Source organism: Benincasa hispida, chromosome 7 (assembly GCF_009727055.1).
Source record: "Benincasa hispida cultivar B227 chromosome 7, ASM972705v1, whole genome shotgun sequence".
NCBI lineage: Eukaryota > Viridiplantae > Streptophyta > Magnoliopsida > Cucurbitales > Cucurbitaceae > Benincasa > Benincasa hispida.
Genome location: NC_052355.1, coordinates 50,924,832 through 50,937,943, shown reverse-complemented (window position 1 = coordinate 50,937,943; position 13,112 = coordinate 50,924,832). Strand labels below are relative to the sequence as shown.

Genomic DNA, 13,112 nt, shown 5'->3' with positions numbered 1-13,112 from the left:
TCTGTAGTAGTTCACAACACTTGTAAACCTCTACAAAGGGAAAGTATCCATGGTATCACCAGGATAAGGTATCTCTCATTTATCCTTATACTACAGACCTTTTAGGTTATTACTTAAGGCATGATTCACTTGTATATCTCATATACATGCTTAAGTTTACATACAATAACCACTGATTTTTGTTTATTGGATATGAGTAAATGTAAATAAAATAACTCTTATTTTATTAATAAAAATGTGTACAAAGTTTATAAACTACGAGACTCTGAAAGAATTAGGATACCAATCCCAACAACATCCTCCTTGGCAGCTTCACAAGCCGTTATATACTGCCTCCATGGTAGAGTTAGCAATGCAACCTTACTTCGTGCTTCTCCACACTACTGCTTCTTCATTAAGAGTGAAACTAATCTTGATATAGATTTTTCTTGGAATCCCTAGCAGTTTTATAAGGCAGAATCATCATTCTCAACTGAATAGGTTTGTAAAACTAGTAAATCATATTTACCTTGTTTGACCTTCTTTTGCTCTGCCAAATACTTGGGATAGTTCCGTCCTAGTTGTAGTTGAAACGTTTTCCTTTGGCAACCTTGGCATTCCCACTCCTCTAGGCCGCAATAGGGTTAGCTTTATTTCCCTGACCTTCCTTTTTTTTTTTTTAATGTCAAATGAAAAAGGTACAAACTTTTCTTTAGAGGTCGAACCTCTATGGAACTTTTTAGAGGAAGTGATAATATTTGTGTCTCCCTTCTGTTCCTTGACTTTCATCAAAGATTAGTAAGTCTGTAGCTCATTGAGGATGGTGGTCAGGTTGTAGTCTAGCTTGTTCATAACAACGTTACTACAAAATTGAAGGAAACTTTCAGGCAGAATTTTCAAAATAAAGCTAACCTGACTGATCTCATCGGTGACAGTCTCATTCATTTCAGCCACATTAAAATGGACCTTCATGTTGAAAATGTGTTATGTAACAGATGTCCCCTTTTTCATGCGGGCATTGAAAATGAACTTCAGAGTGTCATGTTTGAGCTGTGAGGACAATTGTTCAAACATCTCTGGCAGTGAAACCATAATCTCGCGTGTAATGACTGTTAGGATGTATGCCATGTTGGGTTTTATGTCTAAAACTCGTGGCATGTAAATAATGGAACTTATTCTGAAAATTCAATAAAGGTGTTATTGAATAGATGTATCGCTTGATAGAAATCCAATAAACCTGAAAGTCCCTTGACTATTGGATGAGTACTTGAACTTTATGTGGAGACATAAAGGTGGATCAGGTTCGAGTAAATAGTCAAAATGATTTATAGTATATGGATAAGGTTAGGTACCTTATTCTGGTAACACTATTGGATGCGGCCTGCTCTGTAGTTATTACAAGGAGTTGTAAAGTGCTACAAACGAAGTGATCCTAATTCGCTCATGTTGGACATGAGGAGCGGGGGTGTCCTTGTACAAAAGAATTTATACAAGATCGGACCATGAAATGAGTCACTCTTACTTTATATCACTGTTTATTATTTAAGACAGGCTATTTCAAAGCGATGACCTAGGTAACTTGACCTTAATCCTAAGCTAACTATGAACTCTTGTTTATTCGGGATTACTCTTAGATTTGCATAGGTGAGGGTTGACTCAATAGCACCAGCTCAATAAGACTACTATTTCAGGGGTAAGACTGGATAGATAGTTGGGGACATAGGGTGCAAGAGGGAATTCACTCCTACCTGCTTTTAGGGATAGTAGAGAGGTTGTTCCCTTAAGTGCTGATTCTAGGTCTTGAACAAGGGATCCCACCCTCTCATTGACTTAGAGGGATTTGGTTTTGTTGATTGGATCACAAAATAATTATTCATTAGGGGATCAGTGGGGACTTAAGGAACAAGAGATAATTTCGGGGGTAAAACAGATATTTAACCCAACCATTATTACGAACAACTTGTGAAGGGTTAACTTACTAATCATGGTTATATCAAGTGGACATAATATATCTATAGTGTGGGGAGTTCAACTATGGGCTTTAGTGGAGTGACCTATTAGTTAACGAATGGGGGTTAGATCGGTCAAATGAGTTTAGCCGATTAATCTCAAATTGTTGGAGCTCATGATTTGTAGGTCCACGAGGTCCCCCTATTAACTTGAAAATGGATTAGCTCTAGATTAGCGTGATAAGTTAATTTGAAACGTTCAAATTAGAATCAAATGGAATTGAAGAATATATATTTAAATATAATTTAAATATATGAAGATGAATTTGTGTAAAAATTAATTTAATATTGGATATTAAATTAATTGGAATTATTTAAATTGTTTAAATAATTATTTATTAATTTTATTACAAAAATTAATTTATGAAGTTAATTTGTAAAATTAATAAATTTTGATTTTAGAAATAAAATATGATTTTAAAATCAATTTTGGATTTTGGAAATGGAATTACACAAAAATGAAAAATTAGATTTTTCATCTTCATCTTCAACTTGCTCACTAGGAACCCACCACCTTCAAGCTTCAATAACTCCAAGCATGAGCTACATCCCATGCAACAAATCTCTTTGCATGATAGTCTGCCATATATTGAAGAGATTAGAGTGAAGTTGAGGTTGAGCAACCGATAGAATTTTTCTAAAAAATTCTTGAAAATAAGGTGTTCTTCAATGGGTTGTGCAGTGAGCTTTCTCCAAATTCCCTTTGATTCCAGCTTATTTTGAGTCCCACAACTCACTCTAGAGCACAAAGAGAATAGTAGGGAAGATCTTGCGGTGGTCTGTACAAAGATTTGGAAGATTTAGCAGCTGAAAATCAAGATTTCAACAGTTCTTCAAAGATATGTTCTTGAAATCCATTAAACTTTGTTTAAGCATGTTTTCTTTTCTGCCAAAATTAATGAATTAGAGTGTTCATTCGATCTTGTTCGTTTCCACTGCATGCTGGTGCCGATCCAACATGTCCTAAAGTTTCATAGTTATATATTAGTTAGATCAATGGTTGATTAGTTTTATGCAACTTATGCAATAATCCATTAGACTAAGATACAGAGTTATCTTTTGTAACTTACTCCTGTATATAGAGACATACAAATGGATCATGTTTAAGTGATAACCTAAACGACCTGTAGTAGATAGATAAGGTTGGGTACCTTATCCTAGTGACACTGTGAATACAACCTACTTTGTAGTTGTTATAATTGTTGTAAAGTGTTATATGATCTGATCCTGACATTCATGTGAAGACATATAAGCGGGAGTATTCTATACAAAGAGTTTGTATAAGACTAAACCACAAAATGAATAATTTCTCTATATAACACCATTGATGGTAGAGACTTACACTTCACCAGGATGACCATAGGTGACTTGACCTAAATTCTGAGTGATTGTGAACTCTTGCCTATGAAGGCGGTCCTTTGATTTGCATGGATAAGAGTGTCCAGTTTCGCCGACTCAATATGCCTACCATTTTGGTGATTCGTCTGATTGGGGAACTGGGAACATAGCTACACAAGAAGAAATTCACTCATTCTCTATAGTTAGAGAAATTAGAGAAATTTTTCCCTTAAGAGCTGATTCTAGGGCTTGAACAATGTGGCACCACACCCTCCCCTACTCCGAGAGGGGTTTGGTTATAGTTAGGCTATAACATATTGTTCATTAGAAGGATCAATGGTACTTAAGGAGTTAGATGTAACTACAGGGATAAAACGATAATTTTGGCCTAGCTATATTTACAAGCAATTTTTGAAGGGTCGATGTTGTTGATTGGTTATATCCAATGCACACAAAAATATATTTGTAGTGCGAATGGTGCAAATATCGATCTTTAGTGGAGTGACTGAAAGTTAATGGAAGTTGATTAATTTAATCAAAGAGTTTGATTAATTAATCGAGTACCATTGGATCTTCAAACTATAGGTCCATAAAGGCCTCTCGTTAGCTTAACAGAGATTAAATGAGAATCAATTTTGGATTAATTTGAATTGTTCAAATTAATTGAGAAAATTAATTATATGTGATAATTAATTTAATTTAATTATATATGATATAATTACTATAATGTATTTGATACATTATAATATAAAATTTATTTCAGAGGAAATAAATATTTGAATATGATTCAAATATTAATTATGTGAATTTGATTCATATAATTAAATTTAGTATAAATGAGATTTATATTAAATACCATGCATAAATGAGAGAATGAAAACTGTAGGTTATATTGTATTCGATACAATATTAAACTATAGGTTATATGTTATATTTGATATAACATAAAAGTTAATATATATATTATATGATAAAGTGGTTATCATATAAATATATATTAAATGTTTTATTAAAAGAATTATTTTAATTTATTAATTTATTTTTTGAAAAATTATTTTGGGAGGAGTTGTAACTCCTTCCCCTTTTTTCTCTCTACTACATGCATTTGTGGGGGTTGTACAGAGGGTTGTAACCATCTTCCTCTTCTTGAGTTTTTATAGAGAACATACAGAGAAATTCCTGAGAATAGTTCTCAAGATCTCACCCTCTCCTTCCTTTCAATCTCAATTTCCCTCTCTTCTAAAATATAAAAAGCCCACAACTTCTCGGATTCTCATCTTAGAGAATACAAAGGAAGCTTTCGTGGTGGAGGCCAATTAGGGTTTCAAGCACCTTGCAATTTTGGAGAAGGAATTACGTGAAGATTGCACTTCTAAGGTTAGTATTATTCTCCTTATCTCTTTTCTCAATTGATATTAGCATACTATCATTTTTTTATTTAATACATAATATTTTGTTTGATTATGTAAAATTGAATGTTCTGTAAAAAATTAGGATTTAGGGTCGATCCTCACTTCTCCTGTGAACCTTCACAAATGATCTGATCCTGATCATTCATGTGTAGATATGTTAGGATGGGTGTTCTATGCAAAGAGTTTGTATAAAGACCGAATCACGAAATGTATAGTCTCTATATAACATCGTTGATAGATGAGACTTGCATTACATCAGGATGACCATAGGTGACTTGACTTGAATCTTGAGTGAGTTGTGAAGTCCTGCCTACGAAGGCGGCCATTAAATTTGTATGGGTGAGAGTGGCCAGCTTCATCGACTTAATATATCTACCATTTTGGGGATTCGTCTGATTAAGGAGCTAAGAACACAACTACACAAGAAGGAATTCACTCATTCTCTATAGTTAGAGACTGTAGATAAATTTCTCCCTTAAGAGCTGATTTATGGGCTTGAACAATGTGGCGCCACATCCTCTCCTGGCCCGAGAAGGTTTTAGTCATAATTAAACTATGACTTATTGTTCATTAGATGGATCAGTGGTACTTAAGGAGTTGGATGTAACTACAAAGACAAAACGGTAATTTTGGCACAACTGTACTTACGAGCAATTTGTGAAGGGTCAATGAACCATTGATTGGTTATATCCAATGGATACATAAATATATCTCTAGTACGAAGAATGCAGCTGTCAGTCTTTAGTGAAGTGACTGACAGTTAATGGAAGTTATTAATTTAATCAAAGAGTTTGATTAATTAATCAAGTACTATTGAAGCTTCAAAATATAGATTCATATGGTCCCCTCTTTAGCTCAATTGGGATAAAAATGATAATCGAATTAATTCGGATGTTTAAATTTTTCAAATTAATAAAGGGAATTATTTATATAAAATTATATGAGATATAATTTGAGATAAAATATTGAACTTAATATGAATTTGATTCATATTAAATAATTGAGAGAATTTATTTTTATAATATTAAATTAAATTATATATATATATTAAATAAAAATTAGTTTTATTTAATTATATGTATTACATGAACCTTTCATTTTCTTCAAGTAACTTATAAACCTTTAATTTTCTCCAATAAATTCTCTCATTATTATTTGGAAGATGAAAAGAAATACTCTTTCATCTTCCACTTGCACTATTATAAATACTCCAAAATGTGTTGGAGTTGTAAGGTATTGAAAATATTGAAGCTGTTGAAGATTTTGGAAAAATGTTTTTCTTTCAAAACAAAATCATTCCCTCTCCAAATTATACAAAGAAACCCACAAACTCTTTACGGTTCTCTTCTCCATAATAACGAGGGCTTCATGTGGTGGTGTCTTTGTTTTTTAACACTTATTATTGTGTTCTTTTATTATTTGTGCTTGAAGTTTTTGAAGAGAAAATCGTGAAGAGACTAGTCTACAAGGGTACGTTTTTTGAATATTTTCTTCTTCTTAATATATATCCGTTTTCGTCACATATATTCTTTGCGCGTTATGTAAAATTAAAATTAAAAGGGGGAAAAAAAGATAAAATAGTGCAGCAAAAAACAAATTTATTGATTGAATATTCATAGTTGTTAGATATACTATAATACACTTGGAATGTTGATTGATGTTAGATATATTGTTGATACACCCATATCTTACCTAAAGTATATGCTCTTTATATACTCGTATCTTATACCTTATATATTGTTGCTACACTTGAATATCATGTTTATAAAATGAAACATATGGTTTACTTCGAAATAATAAGGTACTAATTGAAAGTTGGTTATTGTTAAATATACTACCGATACACTTGAAATGTTGATTGATATTGGATATACTACGAATATACTTATGTCTTACTTTAAGTATTTACTGATCGATGTCTTGTACACTCATTTCTTATATCTAATATACTGCTGATACACTTAAAATAATATGCTTATAAAATGAAACATGTATGTTTTACTTCAAAATATGTTACTAATTGAATGTAGATTGGTGTTAGATTTATTGTTAATACATTTTATATGTTGATTGTTGTTAGATATACTACTGATATACCAAATTTAAATACAAAGATTACAACTTGATTTAAAATAAGACAACAAATCAATTCATCAAAACTAAAATTAGAAAAAAAAAAAATACTAAATCAAACAAAAGAGCATTAAAATGAAACACAAAGATCTCCTATAATCAAACAAAAAAAAAACCAAACAAAAATAAATAAAATAAAATACAATAAATGAGAGAGAAAAAAATTGTTATGCAAATAAAATTGAAAAAAATACGTACATGATGAGTGTATCAGGATCGTGTTAAAAAGAGAAGAAAAACAGTGATTGAGAGAAGAAATAATATTAAAGAATTGAAAACACATGCATGAGATAAGATTTAAAAATTGATACTTAGGTATATCAATTAATTGATACACCTATGATGTATATCGATATGTGCGGCTACCAAAAGCTGAAAGTTGCATAAAAAAGAAGAGTAAAAAAATTGGTATTTAAAAAGGGCAAAAAAACGACATTTGTATATACGAAAATTTAATGTTGGTTTTATTATCTGCAAGTTTTAAAAAGTGTGTGACATGTTCTTTTTTTTATCTTGTCACCTATCACAATTTCTCTTTACTATGTTGTAACCATATTTCTATTTATTTAGAATCAAGATTAAAAATAATCTGCATCCCAAATACATATTATTAATCTATAAACTATAATAACCCCGAATCATAATGATAATTCCAATGCCTCAAACAATCCCTAAATTAAGAGGCTATTTTTAGAGAAAGTCTAAAGATCTCAAAATTTAGAGACTAGGATTGTAAATCAACCTAAACAAAATTATGATAATCGACAAATGCCCCTCCAAAATCCGCATCCATGTTCAAGGAAAATGGACGGATTATATATTGGGCCGTTTGAGTGGGCTTAAAAGGCCCATATTGAAACAGAGTGCAGTTCCACCAACATACTAGAGTCTCCAGAGCGATCCACGTGTTCTTCGCGCGGGAATCTTTCAATCAGAAAAGAATGGGGAGAGATGTGAAGTAAAGGCAATAAGTTCGTTTGAAACTGATCTATCGGCAATGGAATCATCCCTTACAGCTACCTGCGCCCGAGAAAGCACCGAATTCGATTCTCTGTGATAGCAACGTTAGAGCATACACTTTTATCGTTCCAACATTCTGCAGGTGATCTTCCAATTTTTTTTTCTTGTCGAGTTTTGAATTTTTTTACATATCAGAGGGAGTAGGCACTGTATTCAAGCGTGTTTTCGTATGGTGTTGTCTTTACTTGCTACCCTAGATTTTGGTGATGCGAACGCTGGAAAGTTCGAATGGTCAATTTCAAATAATCCGTATGTTTATTTCATCGATCTTCAGGGTTTGGAATTTTCGTTTCGTATGTATGTTGTTATGAAAACGATTGATTGAAGTGAAGCCATGCGTAACTATCAGATGTCTCTGTTTTTATTGCTTCATGTTGTTGCGCTTTTTTTATTTTGTTTGTAGTTGAATAGAAAGTAGAAACAGATCTTACGTTTTTCTGGGTGTCTTGATTTTATTATGTTTTGTCAGAAGTGGCACATCGCTTATTCCCCCTTCTGAAAAAGAAAAAGAAGTTGCAAATATGACTCTGTAACGACCTTTGTTCTGAGATGGTCTTTTGTTGAGGACAGGAATTCCTGGTGATGGAAGATGTTTGTTTCGATCAGTGGTTCATGGTGCTTGTCTCAGATCGGGGAAGCGGGCTCCAAGCGAGGTGCTTCAGAAAGAGCTTGCAGACGAGCTCAGAGAAAACGTATGATCCTAAGTTCGTTTCTAAGGGTTTTTGTAAACTAAAATACAAAAACGATTATTGCATTTCAAATAATACAATCCTCCAAGTTCCTAATTGATTTTACTTGTCACTAGTATTACTGCCCTTCCATTGCAAACAATCAATCCTCCAATTTCTAATTAACTGAATGGTTTGAACAGGTTACAAATGAGTTGATGAAGAGGCGTTTGGACACTCAACAGTAAATTTTCTTGAGGACTTTTGGTTTATATTATGCAGAGCTTTTTATACATTACAATTTCATCACAGTTTCACTACTATTTACCTCAATTACAAAAACAACAGCAATTACTTTATGATTTTCAATATTGAATTAAACCTGAATTCAGTAAGCATTGAAAAATTGGATCATTCCATTTATTTCTGTTATTCTCATGGACACGAGATGATATGTGTTATATATTATTTGTTAAGATTTGACTGTTTGTTTCAGTAGTTATGTAATAATAAAAAAAATATTAAAATACTGTTTTGGTTCACTTTGAGGTGTGTTCAATTTTAGTTTTGATACTTTTAAATGTCCAACGTTAGTCCCTGAATTTTTAATAAATATTAAATTTTGTCTCTGTTAATTTTCATTGAAATTGACTAAATAATGATAATAATTTCTATGCAGATAAATATAATATGTGAATATGTTTTAAAAAATTTAGAGTAAAAATGTTAATAAATAACAAATGTTTTTGAAAAAAAAATCAACCACGAACAAGTAGTAGGGACTGAATTTAAGATTTTTGAAAGTTATGGTATTTTATCCTTAAAAAAATAGAATGGGTTAGTAGTTGCTGAATCATTATTCACAAGTTTATTGAATTTGATACATCATACAATAAGTATCAAGTGCTACATGTTTTAAAAGTTTAGATAGTTGCTATTTGTGTTATTACGGTAATTATGTTATTTGTTATCAGTTCTTTATATTTACTTCATTTTACCTATAAGCAAGTACAATCTAGATGAGATTTGCTGTCTGTTTATTTAATTTCTTTTATTCTTGCATTTAAATTAAATTGTAATAGACAACAGAGAATATCCAAGTTTGCACTGGTTGGCAGGTTTATTGAAGGTGACTTCAGTCAGTATGCTAGACGCATGCGCCAACCACATGCATGGGGAGGAGAACCTGAGTTACTAATGTCTTCACATGTCCTACAGTAATCTCTCTGTTCAACCATTCTCCTTGATGCAGTTTTCTCATTGATGCATCTCTTCAGTTTGTCACGACATGCATTAGATTTCAATTATTTGAAGCAATCATCTACATTCATAATGTTGGGCTTCATGTGGGTCTTAAGGTGAACTGAAAACTATTAATAACACGTCGCCTTCTCTTTCCTTATTCAATCGCTAAAGCTCCTAAATACAACTGTTAAGATCATATCGTCTTCTCTTTCCAAATTCCTAAATAGAAGTTCCTATACTGCCTGAACTTTCTGAACCTTGATATATTTTCATCATCAATGGAATCTCCCTAGAGTTTTCTGCCCACGAGTTAGACTTGTGCCATTTGAAGTTGAGAAACTGAACCTAGATGTGATAGGTAGGTTTACCCATCTTAGACTATAAGTTATAAGGCCTGTTATTATTACTATATACCATCTTTGTTGAGTTATATTCATGTTGCATTTGTAGCTTACACTTGCACAAACTTTGTATAACTTCCTATAATTCCATGTCGAGATGACATATAGATACCTCATAATCCAGACGGAGAATGTCTTGTTTTGTAGTTCGAGTTAAGGATGTAAATATCCATTGACATTTCGATATATTCATAAATTGAAGAGTTCGACATCGATATTAAATATCCATTGATATGTCTAACATCTTCTATAAATGCTCGTAAAACATAAAAATGTCAGTTCGGTATGAATAGGAATACTAGTAAGAATATCCATAACTTAGGTTGAGAGTAAAAACAGCCTAGTTATTAATAACTTTTTTAATATAAATTTTGTGACTTACAGAAATATCCGTCAATATTGATATTTTATTGATATATCTATCGATATATCCATAAAGTTGAATCCTTGACAACAATATTTAAATCCTTGGTTCAATGATATGGTATATTGTGGTATGCCAGACCATGGTGCATTCTTCTGATAGGTTGACTAGTTTTTGTGGTTTTTTCAAGGATGCCAATCTCAGTCTACATGAGGGACAAGAACTCGGGAAATCTTAAGCTCATAGCTGAGTATGGGCAGGAGTACGGCAAAGAAAATCCTATCCGCGTCCTTTTTCACAGCTACGGACATTACGATTCATTGAAGGCTCCATGCTATTAAAGAAGTAATGTTCCTTGCTTCCCTATCTATTAGTATTTGCTTCTGTTCAGAAAAATTGTGAGGGATGTGAATGGTAACTGTTTTAAAAATAGTTTCTCCCCCTCTAAGAAAAACCTATTTCTTTTAATAATAACTCTGAATTTGATAAGTCATTTTGAGTTATCATCGGTAGATAGTAGATAAGATATCAATTATCATCACAAAAGTCGATGGTTTGGTATCCTACTTCCACTCTTGTTGAACTCGGAAAAAAAAAAAGCTACGAATTTAAGTGTTTAAACGTTTAATAACTAGTAACATCAGCTGTACATAGGTGCAGCCTCAATAACAAATGAAATATCCAAATGAAATCATTTGACATGTTTTCTCGAAGTAAATGTTTCTAACCCTTCGGTAAAACTTAAGAATCAGCGTTTTGTTGAGCAAATATTGTTTTGTTTTGTTTTGGTTTGTTTTCTAGCAGTCAAAAAGTTCATTGCAAAAACTCAAGTAATAGCATCATCATCAACATTTCTCCCTGCTCAAACACAGTTTGATGATGCTAGGAAAGTTATATAGAATATTTTATTTTGAGAAATCAAGTTGAATTTCATGAGTTCCAAAATTGAGTCACAAATTTGGAGTGAGATATTTGAATCTATGATTTTCTTAAGTGGCGATAAAAAATTTGTATTAGAAATCTTTCAGATACTTGTTTTTAGGGTAAAGGACAAACTGACCAAAATATTTGAAAGAGCAATGCTCCCCTTCCTCTACGCACAAATTTTTTTACTATTTTAAATATTTAAATGAAATCATTAGACATGTTTTCTCAAATTGAGTCACAAATTTAGAGTAAGATATTTGAATCTATTATTCTTTCAAGTGAATAAAAAAGAAATTATATATTAGAATTCTTTCAGACGCTTGTTTTTAGTCATTATTTATGGTAACGATCATACTGATTGAAATATTTGAAAGAGCAATGTTCCTCTTCTTACAAAAAATTTTACTATTTGAAACATTCAAATGAAATCATTTGACATGTTTTCTCAAAATAAATGTTTCTAACCCTTTGCTAAAACTTAAGAATCAACGTCTTCTTCAGTAAATATTGTATTGTTTTGTTTTGTAGCAATTAGAAAGTTCATTGTAGTAACTCAAGTAATAGTGTCATCTTCTGCATTTTTTTCCTGCTCAACAGAGTCTCATGTCAGCGCATTCTTGTCTGGATGTAGGTTGGTTGAAAACGAAGCGACGATAGATCTGTTGACCTCATTGACGGAGAAGAAAGAGGGAGTGGAAGAAAATTAGAGAGGGAAAATGTTTGATGATGCTAGGAAAGTTTTATAGAATATTTTATTTTGAGAATTCAAGTTCAATTTCATGAGTTCCAAACTCGAGTCACAACTTTGGAGTAAGATATTTGAATCTATGATTTTTTTATGTAATAATATTAATTTTGACCTTAAACTCGACGAGCAATATCAAGTTTAACTTTTATTTTTAGTATAATTGGGATAGAGAGATTTGAACAACAGATCTCGTGGTTTCCAACACACTTAGATGTCAATTGAACTATGTCGTTGTAAGATATTTAACTTAATATTTATAAAATTTTCACTACTTGTCATGAAATCTATGAATTTTGGTAAAGTGATTCAATGTTTAATTTGTGTATCAATCAAATTTATTTTTATAAATTAACGAGTTTGTGAGTAATTTTACACCGTTTCCTAAATTGAATTGAGGTCAAATTTGTAACATTTATTTTAATTTAAGGTCGAAGGTGATTAAATAATTTTATTGGTCGGAATTGATAATTAACGTTTCTCCAAATATTTATTAACAACATAATGTCAAATAAAATTTTGATTAGAGAAATGAGTTTGAAAAAGTAAATAAATTTTGCAGACAAATAAAATTTGATTAAAGAAATTACTTTGAAAAAATAAACAGAATCTTGGATACTAGAATAAAATTTCCAGAAATATCTTTTTGTCCTCAAGTTTTAGCTCTAGCTTTTATTTCGTCATTAGCTTCTAAAATATTTCACTTTCAGTTCTTAAATTTTGAGTTTAATTTCAATTTAATCTCTAGATTTCAAAATGTTTGAGTTTTAGTACTTAAATTTTGAATTTTATTTCAATTTAGTCTCTACATTTCAAGATTTACATTTTTAACTTTTTTTTTTTTTTTTACAATACGTACTTTCAATTTTGG

At 31.4% G+C, this 13,112-nt stretch overlaps 1 protein-coding gene across 2 annotated transcripts; it reads left to right on the top strand.

The window, feature by feature from the left end:
* The first annotated feature begins 7,981 nt into the window (after positions 1–7,981).
* Positions 7,982–12,398, top strand: LOC120081199 (OVARIAN TUMOR DOMAIN-containing deubiquitinating enzyme 4-like). Of its 2 annotated transcripts, none has more exons than XM_039035897.1 (6): positions 7,982–8,140; positions 8,462–8,583; positions 8,763–8,803; positions 9,678–9,776; positions 10,760–10,914; positions 12,128–12,398. In XM_039035897.1, the coding sequence occupies exons 1-5, from the start codon at positions 8,098–8,100 to the stop codon at positions 10,908–10,910; spliced, it is 456 nt and encodes a 151-aa protein (XP_038891825.1). In that variant the 5' UTR covers positions 7,982–8,097; the 3' UTR covers positions 10,911–10,914; positions 12,128–12,398. The 2 variants fall into 2 exon arrangements, with proteins under 2 accessions (XP_038891825.1, XP_038891826.1); XM_039035898.1 differs by having other exon boundaries at positions 12,094–12,398.
* Positions 12,399–13,112: the final 714 nt, after the last annotated feature.